The 13239-nt window shown below is 42.2% G+C and overlaps 2 protein-coding genes across 18 annotated transcripts in view; both read left to right on the top strand.

Annotated features, from left to right (window-relative positions):
- Window positions 1-13239, top strand: part of LOC126035378 (uncharacterized) — a 197971-nt gene that overhangs the window by 65819 nt on the left and 118913 nt on the right. The gene's annotated exons all lie outside the window — the stretch shown is intronic.
- The window catches only part of LOC126035235 (zinc finger protein 462-like), a 120204-nt gene that overhangs the window by 92239 nt on the left and 14726 nt on the right, over window positions 1-13239 (top strand). For all 17 annotated transcript variants that reach the window (XM_049793487.1, XM_049793493.1, XM_049793488.1 and 14 more), the window contains 2 exons: window positions 3805-4066; window positions 7284-7420. In XM_049793487.1, the coding sequence (XP_049649444.1) occupies window positions 3805-4066; window positions 7284-7420 (399 nt within the window). The remainder of the gene's footprint in view (window positions 1-3804; window positions 4067-7283; window positions 7421-13239) is intronic.

Genomic DNA, 13239 nt, shown 5'->3' with positions numbered 1-13239 from the left:
TTGCTCTTCCCCCTGTGGGTTTTGAATACCTGAACATAAAATTCAGGACCAGCAGTCTGGGGCATAACCACAGTGCCTGCTCTGTGACTAATACTTCAGTGGCACTCAGAACACCTCCGTATGTAGCCAGGACTTCTTATTCTGGAGGGATATAATTATTTTCTACCCCTTTGTAACTCTGGCTCCAGAATCCCAATGGCCACCCTCCCATCTCGAGGGGCTCATTGCCACAAGTTCTATATGATGCTGTTTTTTCCTTCACTGGTATATAACAAATGTTTTACATCACTGTCTTCCCAGATAAGTCCTAATGCCGTCACATGGGCTATTTCCTCATTGATCTGCTCAAAATCTTGATGCTGTTCCTCTGCCTGTTCAAACTGACTCTTTCCAGGTTACTTGATATCAAGATTTAGTCAATTGGCTGTAACCAGTGATGTGCATACATCAAAACTCAGGGTTTTTTTGCATGATGAGGGCAGTGTGTGCTAGGGCATAATACTGTTGAGGTACCCAGATAGCCCAATAGATTAAGTTATTCCCATTTGCTGCCAAGCCAGTGATGAGGTTCCTATAATGCAGTAAATTCATTTCAGCTACCCAAACAGTATGTTGCCTGGAGGTCAGAGCAGGCAGAACCAATGGTTTAACTGAGCTCTGACCTTTGCCTTGCACTTGCAATTCCTTGACTCACAGTGCTAGATATCTAATGGGTTTTTTCATCCCACTCAGTCATATTCTCCCCCTTTTCCTTCAGGACCATCCATGAGTCCTAGTGTGTAGGGCAGTAGTGTGGAGAATTACCATATCTTCCTGATGTTTTTTCCAAGGTCAACCAGACCATTGGACTTTAGACATTACCAACAATGCTCTTCCTAGTACAGTACATATAGGTCACTCATTGATCAACAGGGCATCCTACCGAGCTGTCAGGTGATACCAGAAGGGCATTAATAACTCTGTCTAACCATCAGAGTTATTGGGCAATGGTATCAGTGGCCACAGCCTTATTGGGGTCCCTCCCCCCTTGCCTGTGAACACATTCCATCAACCCAAGCAACTGCAGTTGATTACCTCCTTCTTCCCAGTCCCTCCACGGGGATATTTATTTTTGAGATCAGCAAGATCAGACCATTTCTTAACATATCCCTCCATCAGCTGATCCCCAAATCCACCCCCATTACATAGGGCAGTGTTTACAAGTGGCATAGGACCCAAACCCCCAAGAACTTTGCTCTGTTGAGCTATCAGCTGTATCCCACCTCCTCTGGTTTCCCAGCACCTCCATAGCCACTGCAAGGCAGTTTCCTGAGGGTGTTGGCTGTAAGTTTCCCACACAGCCTTAATCTTGCTCTGAGTAAAGGGCCTGTTGAGTGATCACGTTCTGGGGAACAATGCCCCTGTTTGCATAGGTCTACTTAATTACAGTAACTAGGGACTGCCTGATAGGCTTCTGTTATTAATTCATCATTAGAGTCCCAAATATCATCATCCCAGGTTTCAGGATCCCAGTCCCGTCAATGGCAGTCATACCAGACATTTTGTGCTCACTGACTGTTCCTGTAGTGGCTCAGTGCATAGTCTTTAATCTGGCTAATTAGTGCCACTAGCTACTAAAGTCTGATTAAGACTCTCCCTTTTGCACTGAGCATTTATTACTGCTTCCTTTAGCAAACCATTACTCTGGGAGAGAATGTCAGCTTGATTTGCAACCTCTGTTGCAAATATTTTTGGAGTTCCACTTGAAGCCTACCTACAACATGTGCTGGCATACCTTCACAGAAAGCAGCACATCTCTCTCCTAGTGTTTTATATGTATCCTCTCCTCCTTGCAAGGCCCAGGCTAATTTTCTTGGAGTCTGTACTGGGAGGTGGTCCAGGTTCCAGGCAACTAGAACATGGGCTTGAAGCAAGCACCATCCCATCTTCTCCCAATCATCTTCCCATCCCAGTACCATTCTCTTGGGTCCCTTTGGACCCTTCTTTTCCCAACTATTCAGTGTTCACGCTCACTCCCAAACACATAATGGGCCCATCATTCACACCACAGTACACCACCACAAAGTCCCAATAGCAGAATCAAGGCTCCTTCTGGAGACTCAAAATCATTCCAATTACTCCAGATCCAGTCCATGACAGTTCCTGGTGTTGCCCACATTCTCTGCTAATTACTGTCGTGGGCAAAACAGTTTAAAGTTGGGGAATTTTGCTTGTGTTTGTTAATTTATTGCCAACTAGCACAAACCTCCCATCACTGATTTGGACATTGAGAAAAAAAGACAATTAGACAAACACATAAACACCTATCTTCTCCCCTTCCCAGTCTCATCTTCCCTTACGTTCACAAGTTACACTCAGTCTGTCAAAATTCCTCTAATAAGGAAATTGGTGGTATAGAAGATTGAGGTGATATATGTAATAGTTTCTGCCTCGTGTGCCTGCTCCAGCATGGGTTGCCCACAGGCTACATTCCCTTTAGAGGTGTATGTACCACCAGACACACACAAAGTGCTTCTCCAGCCACTACTGGCTGCCTGTGTATTTCTTAAATATGTTTGAGCAGGAGCGCCACGTACTTCTTTTATTGAATAAAATTTTGGTGTGAAGTGTGTTTTGTTTCTTTCCCACAGTTGCTTTCATTTGCCTCATGGCAGGCTGGAAGCAGCTGTGAGTGACACAAGGCCTTAAGATTTGAACGGGTAGAACTCATTGTGAGCAAACCTGCTGTAGAAGTAATGAGAACAAGGAGGATAAATATACTGTGATCCAGTCTCTGCTGATGTGACTCAGAAGAAACAAAAAAAAACTTGAATCATTTTACCAGAAGCTTTCATGTCTCTGCTGTACCCTGATGATGAAGCTGGGGAGCCTGGAGACATTTTCCTCCCTATGTTTTGTTTTTGTTTGGTACTTTTTGTTGTTGCTGTTTGTTTGGGTTTCATTTCTAAAGCATATATAACTACCTCTATGGCAGTGAGAAAAGAAAGCAACCATTTTACTCTTTTAAAGACAGATGAAGTCCACACACTGAGTGCTGTACAGGCCTGTTTCCCTTTTGTTTCTCTTTACTAATTGGTTAGAATGGATGGTATTAATTTCCAACAAGTATGTGTTTTAGAGAATTCATACATATGCAGCCTCAGGGAATTATACTTTGGAAATGAAGCACCCATCAAAACACAAGGTGGCTGGTACACTTTGTATTCTGACTTTTTTTTTAAAACATCTTTTGTTTTCCTTTTCAAAAAGCTTAAGAAAAGAGCCTTTTGTTATCTTTTCAGGAATGTCACACTGAAATTCATCTGTGCTTTGTCTGCTTTCATTTGTACCATTCATGGGCAGTTGTGAATTATATAGGACAAAGTAGGAGAATTCCTAACTTCCACATTCAAATCAATGTATTGGGAAACTTCCAAGACTCCCCTCCCCTTTTTTTTAATAAAGTATTCTTGTTTTCAGTTTGTGTGCTGAAACATATCTAGTCTGTGGGTTTTTTAAATATCATTGAAATGGTGTGACAGCCTTCTGTTGTGTTTTATAAGGGGGGGGGAAATATTGTATCCATTTCCTTTTTCTTTCTGTCTTTAATAGGTTACTCTCATATATTTATCCCTCCCCAGATCAGATTTAAAAAGCCTAATCTCAACTGACCACCTTTTATATTGTAGAATACAAATCAGGTTAGATGAAGAAATGGTAATCCTTTTATCTCTTCAGAAAGCTGCCTGCTGGAGCAGGTCTGGAATCTTTTTAAATTTCATTGACCCACCTGGAATGACAACTTCTTTCTCTCTTTCTTTATAGACTCTTCATACTCGGAACCTCCTGATGTTCAGCAACAGTTGAACCACTACCAGTCTGCAGCTCTGGCCTGGAACAATAACATCAGCCGAATTCCACTTTCTGGGAGTGCTGCAGGAGTGGAAAAAACAGAAGCTATCCTTAACTGTGAATTTTGTGAATTCTCCTCGGGTTACATACAGAGCATTCGACGTCATTACCGTGACAAGCACGGAGGGAAGAAACTCTTCAAGTGCAAAGATTGTTCCTTTTATACAGGCTTTAAGTAAGTATTGTGCAAAACAAATAAACTGAACTTCTAATGGGATTTTTTTAGCACTTCAAAAGACTTCTGAAATCTTTGTGAGAACTGGCTGTAGCTAAGAGACACATGCCCGATGGTGACCAGGGAGTGAAACATAGGAAATGCCATACCAGATCACAGCAGCATCCATGTAATTATTTTTCTTCATTCCTACAACAGCCTGTACCATCTGCTGAAGAGAAAAGCATGAGAAACACTTGCAGTAGGCTGTACTCACTACAGTAAATAGTACAAGGAGTGGGTTTTTCCCCCCCCTCACAATTTGTAATTAGATGCTAGTCCTCACCATCAAGTATGAGTTTTCTCTCCAAAAATAAGGCATATTTTTTTAACAATTAGCATGAAGCATGGGGCAGTTAAATGTTCTAGGTAGGTTATAGAATTTCTATTCCCTCTATGAAGAAAGTTCTCATAATCCCTACCCCCCACCCCCCCGCAATTTACCTGGCTGAAATATAAAGCATACTCCAAAGTGACTGATAGCATATAGAAACATTTCAGCAAATCCAATTAAATGTTGCAAAATTTAAAGTTTCAGGGGATATGGGGGTGTGTGTTTAGCCATGTTCCCTAAGGAAAAAAAGGTTTATGCAGTTGTGCTGTTTCTGAGTTTCCTTCTGATATTTTGAACCCTCAGTCATAGCCCCCTTAGCTGACATTCAAGGTCTCAAAGCTATTATGTCCTTAGGAGATTTGTAACAATAGATAGCGTGGTTGGGTAAAGGAGAGAGGTTCTGTTGAAGAATTGTGCTCAACCTTTCCTATTAGAATCATAGAATATCCTGAGTTGGAAGGGACCCATGAGGATCATCGAATCCAACTCCTGACTCCACACAGGGCAACCTAAAAGTTAAACCATATATCTAAGAGCATTGTTCAAACACTTCTTGAACACCAATGGGCTTGGGGCCATGACCACTTCCCTGGGGAGCTTGTTCCAGTGCTTGATCACCCTCTCAGTGAAGAACTTCTTCCTAATATCCAATCTGAACTTCCCCTGATGCAGCTTTAAGCTATTCCCTTGCATCCTATCACTGGACACCAGTGAGAAGAGATCAGCACCTCCCTCTCCGTTCCCCCTCATGAGGAAGTTACAGACAGCAATGAGGTCACCCCTCAGTCTCCACTTCTTTAAGCTGAACAAACCTAGTATGCTCAGCCTCTCCTCATAAATCATGACGTCTAGTCCTTTCACCATCTTTGTTGCCCTCCTTTGGACACATTCTAATATTTTTATATTATTCTTATATTGTGGACCCCAAAACTGCACACAGTATTCGAGATGAGGCTGCACCAATGCTGAGTATGATAGGACAATCACTTCTTTCAACTGGTTAGCTATACTGTGCTCAATGCACCCCAGGATACAGTTGGCCCTTTTGGCTGCCAGGGCACATTGTTGACTCATATTGAGCTTACCATCAACCAAAACCCCCAGATCCCTTTCTGCAGGGCTGCACTCCAGCCTCTTGTCCCCCAATCTATACATACATGCAAGATTACACCATCCCAGGTGCAGAATCTGGCATTTGTCCTTTTTAAATTTCATACGTTTGGTGATTGCCCAGAGGGAATCAACAGTTGCTCCTAATTTAGTATCATTGGCAAATTTACTTAGTGTGCACTCAACTCCTGTGTGCAGGTCATTGATAAAAACACTGAGGAGAACTGGCCCTAAAATTGAGCCCTGGGGAACTCCACTAGTGACTGGCTACCACCCAGATGTTACCCCATTTACTACAATTCTTTGAGCCTGACCCTTCAGCCAATTGTTCACCTATTGTATTGTGTACATGTCTAGCTGTATGCTGGACATTATACACGAGAGACCTCATACAAGAGCAGCCTCAATTTATACATCCATAAGGGATCAGGCTTTGTTGCTTCAGCTCCTTGCCGGTTACGTGGCATAACTTGCTGTTTAATTCCAGATTACTATTACTATTGCTGCTACAGATTATTATTTGTTTTAAGCGTTTCCAACTCTTGACAGGTCCAATGTATCTTTTCACATTTTCCTATTGCCCTTTTCTCCTACCAGGATTAAACAAAATTGCCTTAAATCAAGCTGTAATTACATATGTTCATAGTTACATAGAGAGCTGTGTTCTTTATTGTGGTGTCTCAAACTTTCTGGGATTAAGTCTTTCCTCTTTAAATGTACAACATATACACATGAGCTCTCTTTAAAAAAAACCAACATCCAGCCACCATAGAGAATTAAACACACAAAAGCATCCACTGAAGTTGATAAAAACTCACCTATTGGCTTCAATGACCATTGGATCAGGCCCAAAGCCAGTTGTGTTAGTAAGTTGTTTTGTGTTCAAGCTAACAGACTTGGAGAACTTTCAAAGGAGCTTTAAATTCTGTCATTTAATGCAGCCAGCAGCTTCGCTCTTGCAAGCTTTAGCACTATCCCAGGAAAAAAAATTACCTAATTCCCCCAAGTTTACAAACACCTCTCATTTTAGTACTTGACCTTGTGGCTTGATAGGTGCATAGTTAATTTCCTCTGCATGTATGTCTCTTGTATCTTTTAAGTATGCAGCTAATGGTATGAGATTTGTTGTGTAAAAGTACTGTTCATTTGTGGAGTATTCTCAGTCTTGCATTGTCAGGTCCTCATAATTGAGGCTTTCAAACTTATCAACTTGATGTCAAACTTACTGTAAGTGCAAGTCTATTTCATATCTCGAATCTGAACATTTCAGCTATTGTGGGGCTAGTCCTACAAAGAGAGAGGTTGTTGAGGATTTTTTTTTTCCCCATCAGAAATAAGGTTTTTTTCACCCTTCAAAGTCTAAGGACAATTGAAAGGATTTTACTCAACTTGCTAAAATATCTCTCTTTGTCAAAGGCAAGCAAATAATGAGCACAAAAGTTGGAAATACTTTTGCCATCTTAACAATAGCAACATGACTATAGAGCAATCACTGCAAAAGAATATCTTGTGCAAAATGTGTGTTCAGTTACTTAGGGATATGAGCCTGCAAATACCTATGCTCATGTGATATCCATGTGAGTAGTCCTGCTGAAATGCCATGTGGCTTTATGAAGAGAAGGCTGAATGGTATCTGTACCATTTTATACAACACTTCTGTAATAGAGCTGTGACACTTCAGCATTCCATACACACCTCTTCTGACTGCTTCCATGTCTCCTTCCCATTTCACAGATCTGCTTTTACTATGCACGTGGAAGCTGGACATTCGGCAGTTCCTGAGGAAGGACCCAAAGACCTTCGTTGTCCTCTTTGCCTATATCACACCAAATATAAACATAACATGATTGATCATATAGTTCTGCACAGAGGTAAAGATGTCCCTGTATATATCTATATCTCACAAAAAGAATGCTAAACAGAACACCATTCTTTCAGATTGATCCATTAAGTTTTTTTCTCTGTATGTGAGCTCAGATATGTTGTATAGATCAGGCCTAAGTACATCTCACTTCTTTTCTGTGAAATATAAAATTTACCAATGTAGAAGTGGGACAGATTTAACATTCTTTTTAAGCTTTTCCTCTAGAGAGGTCAACAGTCGTCAAGTGCGTATTTAGAAAGAGTTAGACTAATTTACAACTCAGACCTAGACCAAGGTTGTTTCCTATGTATGTGTTTCTAAAGTGCTTGCTATCATAAATACTGTGGTAGGATATATCAATTAAGTCTCGAAGCTTAAAAATATCCCTTGACTGCTTGATTGAAATTTCTTTCTTCCTAACATCTTCCTCACCCGTTTTTAGGAACAAGACAAAAATTATAATGTTCCCCCCCCCCCCCCCGTTATTGGGTTTTTTTTCTTTTAATCCAGCTAAAAGCAGGATTAGGGATTCTTATTAACTACAGGAAAGCTCAGAAGAGACATCTTTTGTGGTGCTCTGGGCTGAGATTCCTGCTGTTGTGGGTGAACCCCAGTGGGCAGCTAATTCCCACACAGCCACTCGCTTACTCTCCCTCCAGTGGGATGGGGGGAGAATCAGAAGGGTAAAAGTGAGAAAACTTGTGGGTTGAGATAAAGACAGTTTAATAGGTAAAGCAAAAGCCACGCATGCAAGCAAAGCAAAATAAGGAATTCATTCACTACTTCCCATCAGCAGGCAGATGTTTAGAGCCATCTCCAGGAAAGCAGGGCTTCATCTTGCATAATGGATACTTGGGAAGACAAACACCATCACTCCAAACATCCCCCCCTTCCTTCTTCTTCCCAAAGCTGAGCATGACATCATATGGTCTGGAATATCCCTTTGGTCAGTTGGGGTCAGCTGTCCCAGCTGTGTCCCCTCCCAACTTCTTGTGCACCCCCAGCCTACTCGCTGGTGGGGTGGTATGAGAGGCAGAAAAGGCCTTGACTCTATGTAAGCACTGCTCAGCAATAGCTAAAACATCCCTGTATTGTCAACACTGTTTTCAGCACAAATCCAAAATATAGCCCCATATAACCTACTATGAGGAAAATTAACTCCATCCCAGCCAGACCCAGTACACCTGCCCACAGTTATCACACTTAATGCTTGTAGGTCTGTTGGCTGTCAAAATTCAAACCTGTGTGTTGGGGTAGTATTCTGCCTGCTTGCAGGTTGGGCAGAGTTTTTGAGTATTGTATTGCTGGTGAGCAAGCACATTCCACATGCCATCTTTTTCTTGGAGGAGTTTCTGGTGTTGCAACCAGTGTCATAATCCCTTGTAGCAAACCACTTTTCAATGCTGGTTATTTAAGGACCTTCTTATAGCAAAGCAGTGAAGTAGATGTATATCATTCAAACTTCTTTCTGCTGTAAAGGCTATTTTGAAGGAGCATTTGAGAATAAGGCTAAGGACTGTTCAAGGACCCAAAAGGCGTATAACAAAGCTGTCTTAGTAAGTGTAAGGGTTCAAGAGTTGCTTTTACTTAGGTGCAAGCTTGTCCTTGAAGGTATCATAGTATTGTATTTTGTCCAGCTTTAGGGCATGCTCCAGGATTACTCCTCTGGAGAAAAGGTGGGTTTGGAAGGTGGGGGGGGGGGCAGGGCAGGGAACACAAACCCTGGGGCTCCAAATACTGGCTTAGGCACATCTTGTGAGATAGTGTTCTCTGGATTGTGGTTGTGCCCAAGATCAAGTGGAGAAGGTCTGACAGTTCAAATGAAAACAGAGAGAGGGAGATCTTGCTGGGCCTAGTTAGGCAAACTTCCAGCAAAAGTAGACAATGGTAAGAATATTGAGATGCAACAGTGGAGTAGCACTTCATGGGTTCAAGCAGTTATGCTGGCTTTACAGAGCTGTTTCTGACCAAATCTTAGGAAGCAGGGGTGCTTACCCACTGAATATGTGACACTGGATCTGTTCTTTTTTATAGCTGTAGCTTCAGTTGCACAAAGCACCCTTAAGCCCTTGTGCTGCTGAAACAAAACTGTAGTAGGAAGGGATGTGATTATACATTCACTAGAGTGTTGGGGGAGGTAAAACAGAATAAAGGCTTTAATGCAAATGAAAATTTAGCCTTTAAAGAGTTTTATAGGCTCCTGAGGGAAGGGCAAGGATTTTTCTCAGGCATGCAGCACCCAGACTAAAGGAATTAAGGTCCTTTCCTAAAATTTTTCTTTCCGGTGTATAGATCCAGATTAAAACTTATTGTTGTATCTAATTGGGGAAGCTAAAGCAGAGGATTTTGATGGGGTTTAATGTACACAAGAAGAAGGTGCTGCTGTGCGGACAGGACTGAGGGATGTTGCACAGTCTCAGATAGCCTTCCTTACTTGTAGCTGTTTGGATTGATAAAACAAGGACAGTCCCAAGCTGTGGTCTAAGCACATTTGTTCTCTAGGTAGAGGAAGCAGTATATTGTATAAAGTCAGAAGATTGAAGGTTTTGATCCATTTTCTGTATTATCTTCTCTCCTATGCAAAAATCCCTCCAGCAAAGTGAGAAAACAGTTATAGATCTCTAACTTGCATTATAGCTTTCAAAATGGTGGCATCCCAAGTCCCTGATTTGGCTGCATGCAGTTGAAATTAAGACTATTTGCCTCTTAGCAAATAAGTTGATTCTTACTGACCTAAAACATTATTTAAGTGTTATGGCCCGCAGGATGTTGCCAGCTTGCCACTGAGAGCCTTCTGTCATGTGTCACCTACTCTGCTCAATCAGTTCCTCAGAGTGATTTAACTTTGATTCATAGAATCATAGAAAAGTCTCCATTAGAAGGGGCTTCTAGAGATCATCTGGTCCAACCATCTCTTGGAAGCAGGACCTTAGATTAGGTTATCCAGGGCCCTATCAAGCCAAGTCTAGAATATTTCCAGCAAGGGAGATTCCATTTCTTCTTTGGATAACGTATTCGAATGGGGTTTTTTCATGGTGAAGAATTTTCTTACATCAGATGAAATTGCCCCTGAAGCAACTTGTGCCCATTGCCTCTTGTCCTGTCACCACACATCCTCTCTATAACTACCTTTTAGGGATTCATTTGCCTTCATTGTTATGAAGGCACACTGCTGTCTCATATTCAGCTTGCTGCACAACAGGATCCCCAAGTACTTTACAGCAGAGTTCCGCCCCAGCCAGTTAGAGCCCAGCCTGTACTGCTGCTTGGGATTATTCTGTTCAAGGTGCAGGACTTGACATTTATCTTTGTTAAACCTCAGTCAATTCTTGTTGACCCAGTCTTCCAGCCAATCGAGGTTTCTGTAAGGTTGCTCTTCCTTCTCATGTATCTACCTCTCCCCCCAGTTTGGTGTCATCTGCAAGTTTGGTGAGGGTGTATTCAATACTGTCATACAGATAATTTATAAAGATATTGAATTGTACTGGACCCAGAATCAACCTCTGAGGATGTTATGGATGCACGCACACTCAAATCCAACAGGTGTTAAAGCTCAGATTTATTCTTCAGTAAAAGTTAGTTAGAACCCCAGTAACAGTAGTGAACTACAGGCTCAATGGTGTAAGGGGAATTAGTACTACACAGGCAACTTAAGAATCCTTGAGATTTAAAAGTGATGACTCAAAATGCGCATATCACTCACCTAAAAGATGAGGGCTCTCTCCCTCAAGGAGTTACCTTGGGTGGTGCCCCGACCCAAGGGGGAGTCCCCCCGACTGCAGACCTGCTTCTCCGAGGAAGACTGATTCCAACATGTCCTCCGGCAGGACCCCATTTATACCCTTGTCGAATCTGATCTGTGGTCATTTTAAACCCTGTTGGCCAAGAAGGTCACGTCAGTGTGTCAGTGTACCTGGCACATCTCGATTGGCCAGTTCAACTTTCAACCTGTGGCCTCCAGGGTTTAGGTTTTTTTCCTCTTCTCCCTGCCTGGAGAAGTTTCATTTCCTACTGGGGGGATGGGGAGCGTACTGCAACAACTCCACTCATGACTAGCTGCCAGTCTGACTTTTCTTACTTCAAAACGTGGTAGTTAATGGCTCAGTTTCGCCAGTTTTCTACCCATCTTGTGGTCCATCTTTCCAGTCCAAATCTTGCCAGCTTGTTGTCCTGGTTTTGGCTGGGATAGAGTTAATTTTCTTTCTAGTATCTGGTATAGTGTTATGTTTTGGGTTCAGTATGAGAATGTTGAGAACACACTGATGTTTTCAGTTGTTGCTAAGTAGCGTTTAGACTAAGTATGGTGGTTTAACCCCAGCCAGCAACTAAGCACCATGCAGCCACTCACTCACTGCCCCCCCACCCAGTGGGATGGGGGAGAAAATCGGAAGGAAAAAGGTAAAACTCGTGGGTTGAGATAAGAACAGTTTAATAGGACAGAAAGGAAGAAACTAATAATGATAATAACAACAATAAAAAAAAGATTGGAATATACAAAACAAGTGATGCACAATGCAATTGCTCACCACTTGCTGACTGATGCCCAGTTAGTTCCTGAGCATCAATCCCCCCCAGTCCAACTCCCCCCAGTTTATATACTAGGCATGACATCATATGGTATGGAATACTCCGTTGGCTACTTTGGGTCAGCTGCCCTGGCTGTGTCCCCTCCCAACTTCTCGTGCCCCTCCAGCCTTCTTGCTGGCTGGGCATGAGAAGCTGAAAAATCCTTGACTTAGTCTAAACATTACTTAGCAACAGCTGAAACCATCAGTGTTATCAACATTCTCCAGCAAGAAGGCTGGAGGGGCACAAGAAGTTGGGAGGGGACACAGCCAGGACAGCTGACCCAAACTGGCCAAAAGGGCATTCCATACTATGTGGCGTCATGCCTAGTATATAAACTAGGGGGAGTTGGCCTGGGAGGGATCGCTGCTCAGGAACGAACTGGGCATCAGTCGGCAAGTGGTGAGCAATTGCATTGTGCATCACTTGTTTTGTATATTCCAATCCTTTTATTATTATTGTCATTATATTATCATTATTATTATCATGAGTTTCTTCCTTTCTGTCCTATTAAACTGTTCTCATCTCAACCCACAAGTTTTACTTTTTTTTCCCGATTGTCTCCCCCATTCCACTGGGGGGGGGGGGGGGGAAGTGAGTGAGCAGCTGTGTGGTGCTTAGTTGCTGGCTGGGGTTAATCCACGACACTTGTCAACAAGGGTGTTGTTGGAGACCGTGTCAAAGACCATGATAAAAATCAAGGTAGATGATGTCCACAGTTTTCCTCTCTTCCACTGAGCAAGTTATTTCATCATAGAAGGCAGTCCAGTTGGTCAAGCACAATTCATCCTTTGTGGGCTGAGGCAAGGAGTGAGTATGGAAATTACAAAGTCAGTAGCTACTTTACAGGCAAACAACGAGTAGAGATTTGGCTCTTGAGTTCCTCTTGGCTTTCATAACAGGCAAATCTTGTGAGCTCTTGAAAGTTCCATAATGGAGACTGAACTCCTGCTCTATGCCCAGCAGAGCTGTTGGCCTTTCATTTAGTCCAGGAAGTGCAATTAGTTTTTATTATCCTTTCCAGCAAATTTTCCCAACATGAAATGCCTTAATATTTTTCCAGCACTGAACACAACCCACCAAGATCAATAATAGGGCTCCTTGTTTATAATCCCCAAAGCATTTGTTTTTTAGTAATTTTTTTTTTTTCCTGGTAGAAATAATTGTTTTGTCCTTCCATTTCATAGAACTGTCATCTGTTTCTCCGGAATAGACTTTAATATATAAGGGCTTTAAAGTGTTAACGCTTTTTTTTTTCCA

This window comes from Accipiter gentilis, chromosome W (assembly GCF_929443795.1).
Source record: "Accipiter gentilis chromosome W, bAccGen1.1, whole genome shotgun sequence".
Classification (NCBI taxonomy): domain Eukaryota; kingdom Metazoa; phylum Chordata; class Aves; order Accipitriformes; family Accipitridae; genus Astur; species Astur gentilis.
The sequence above is the reverse complement of the archived record's forward strand: the minus strand, read 5'-3'. Positions and strand labels throughout refer to the sequence as shown.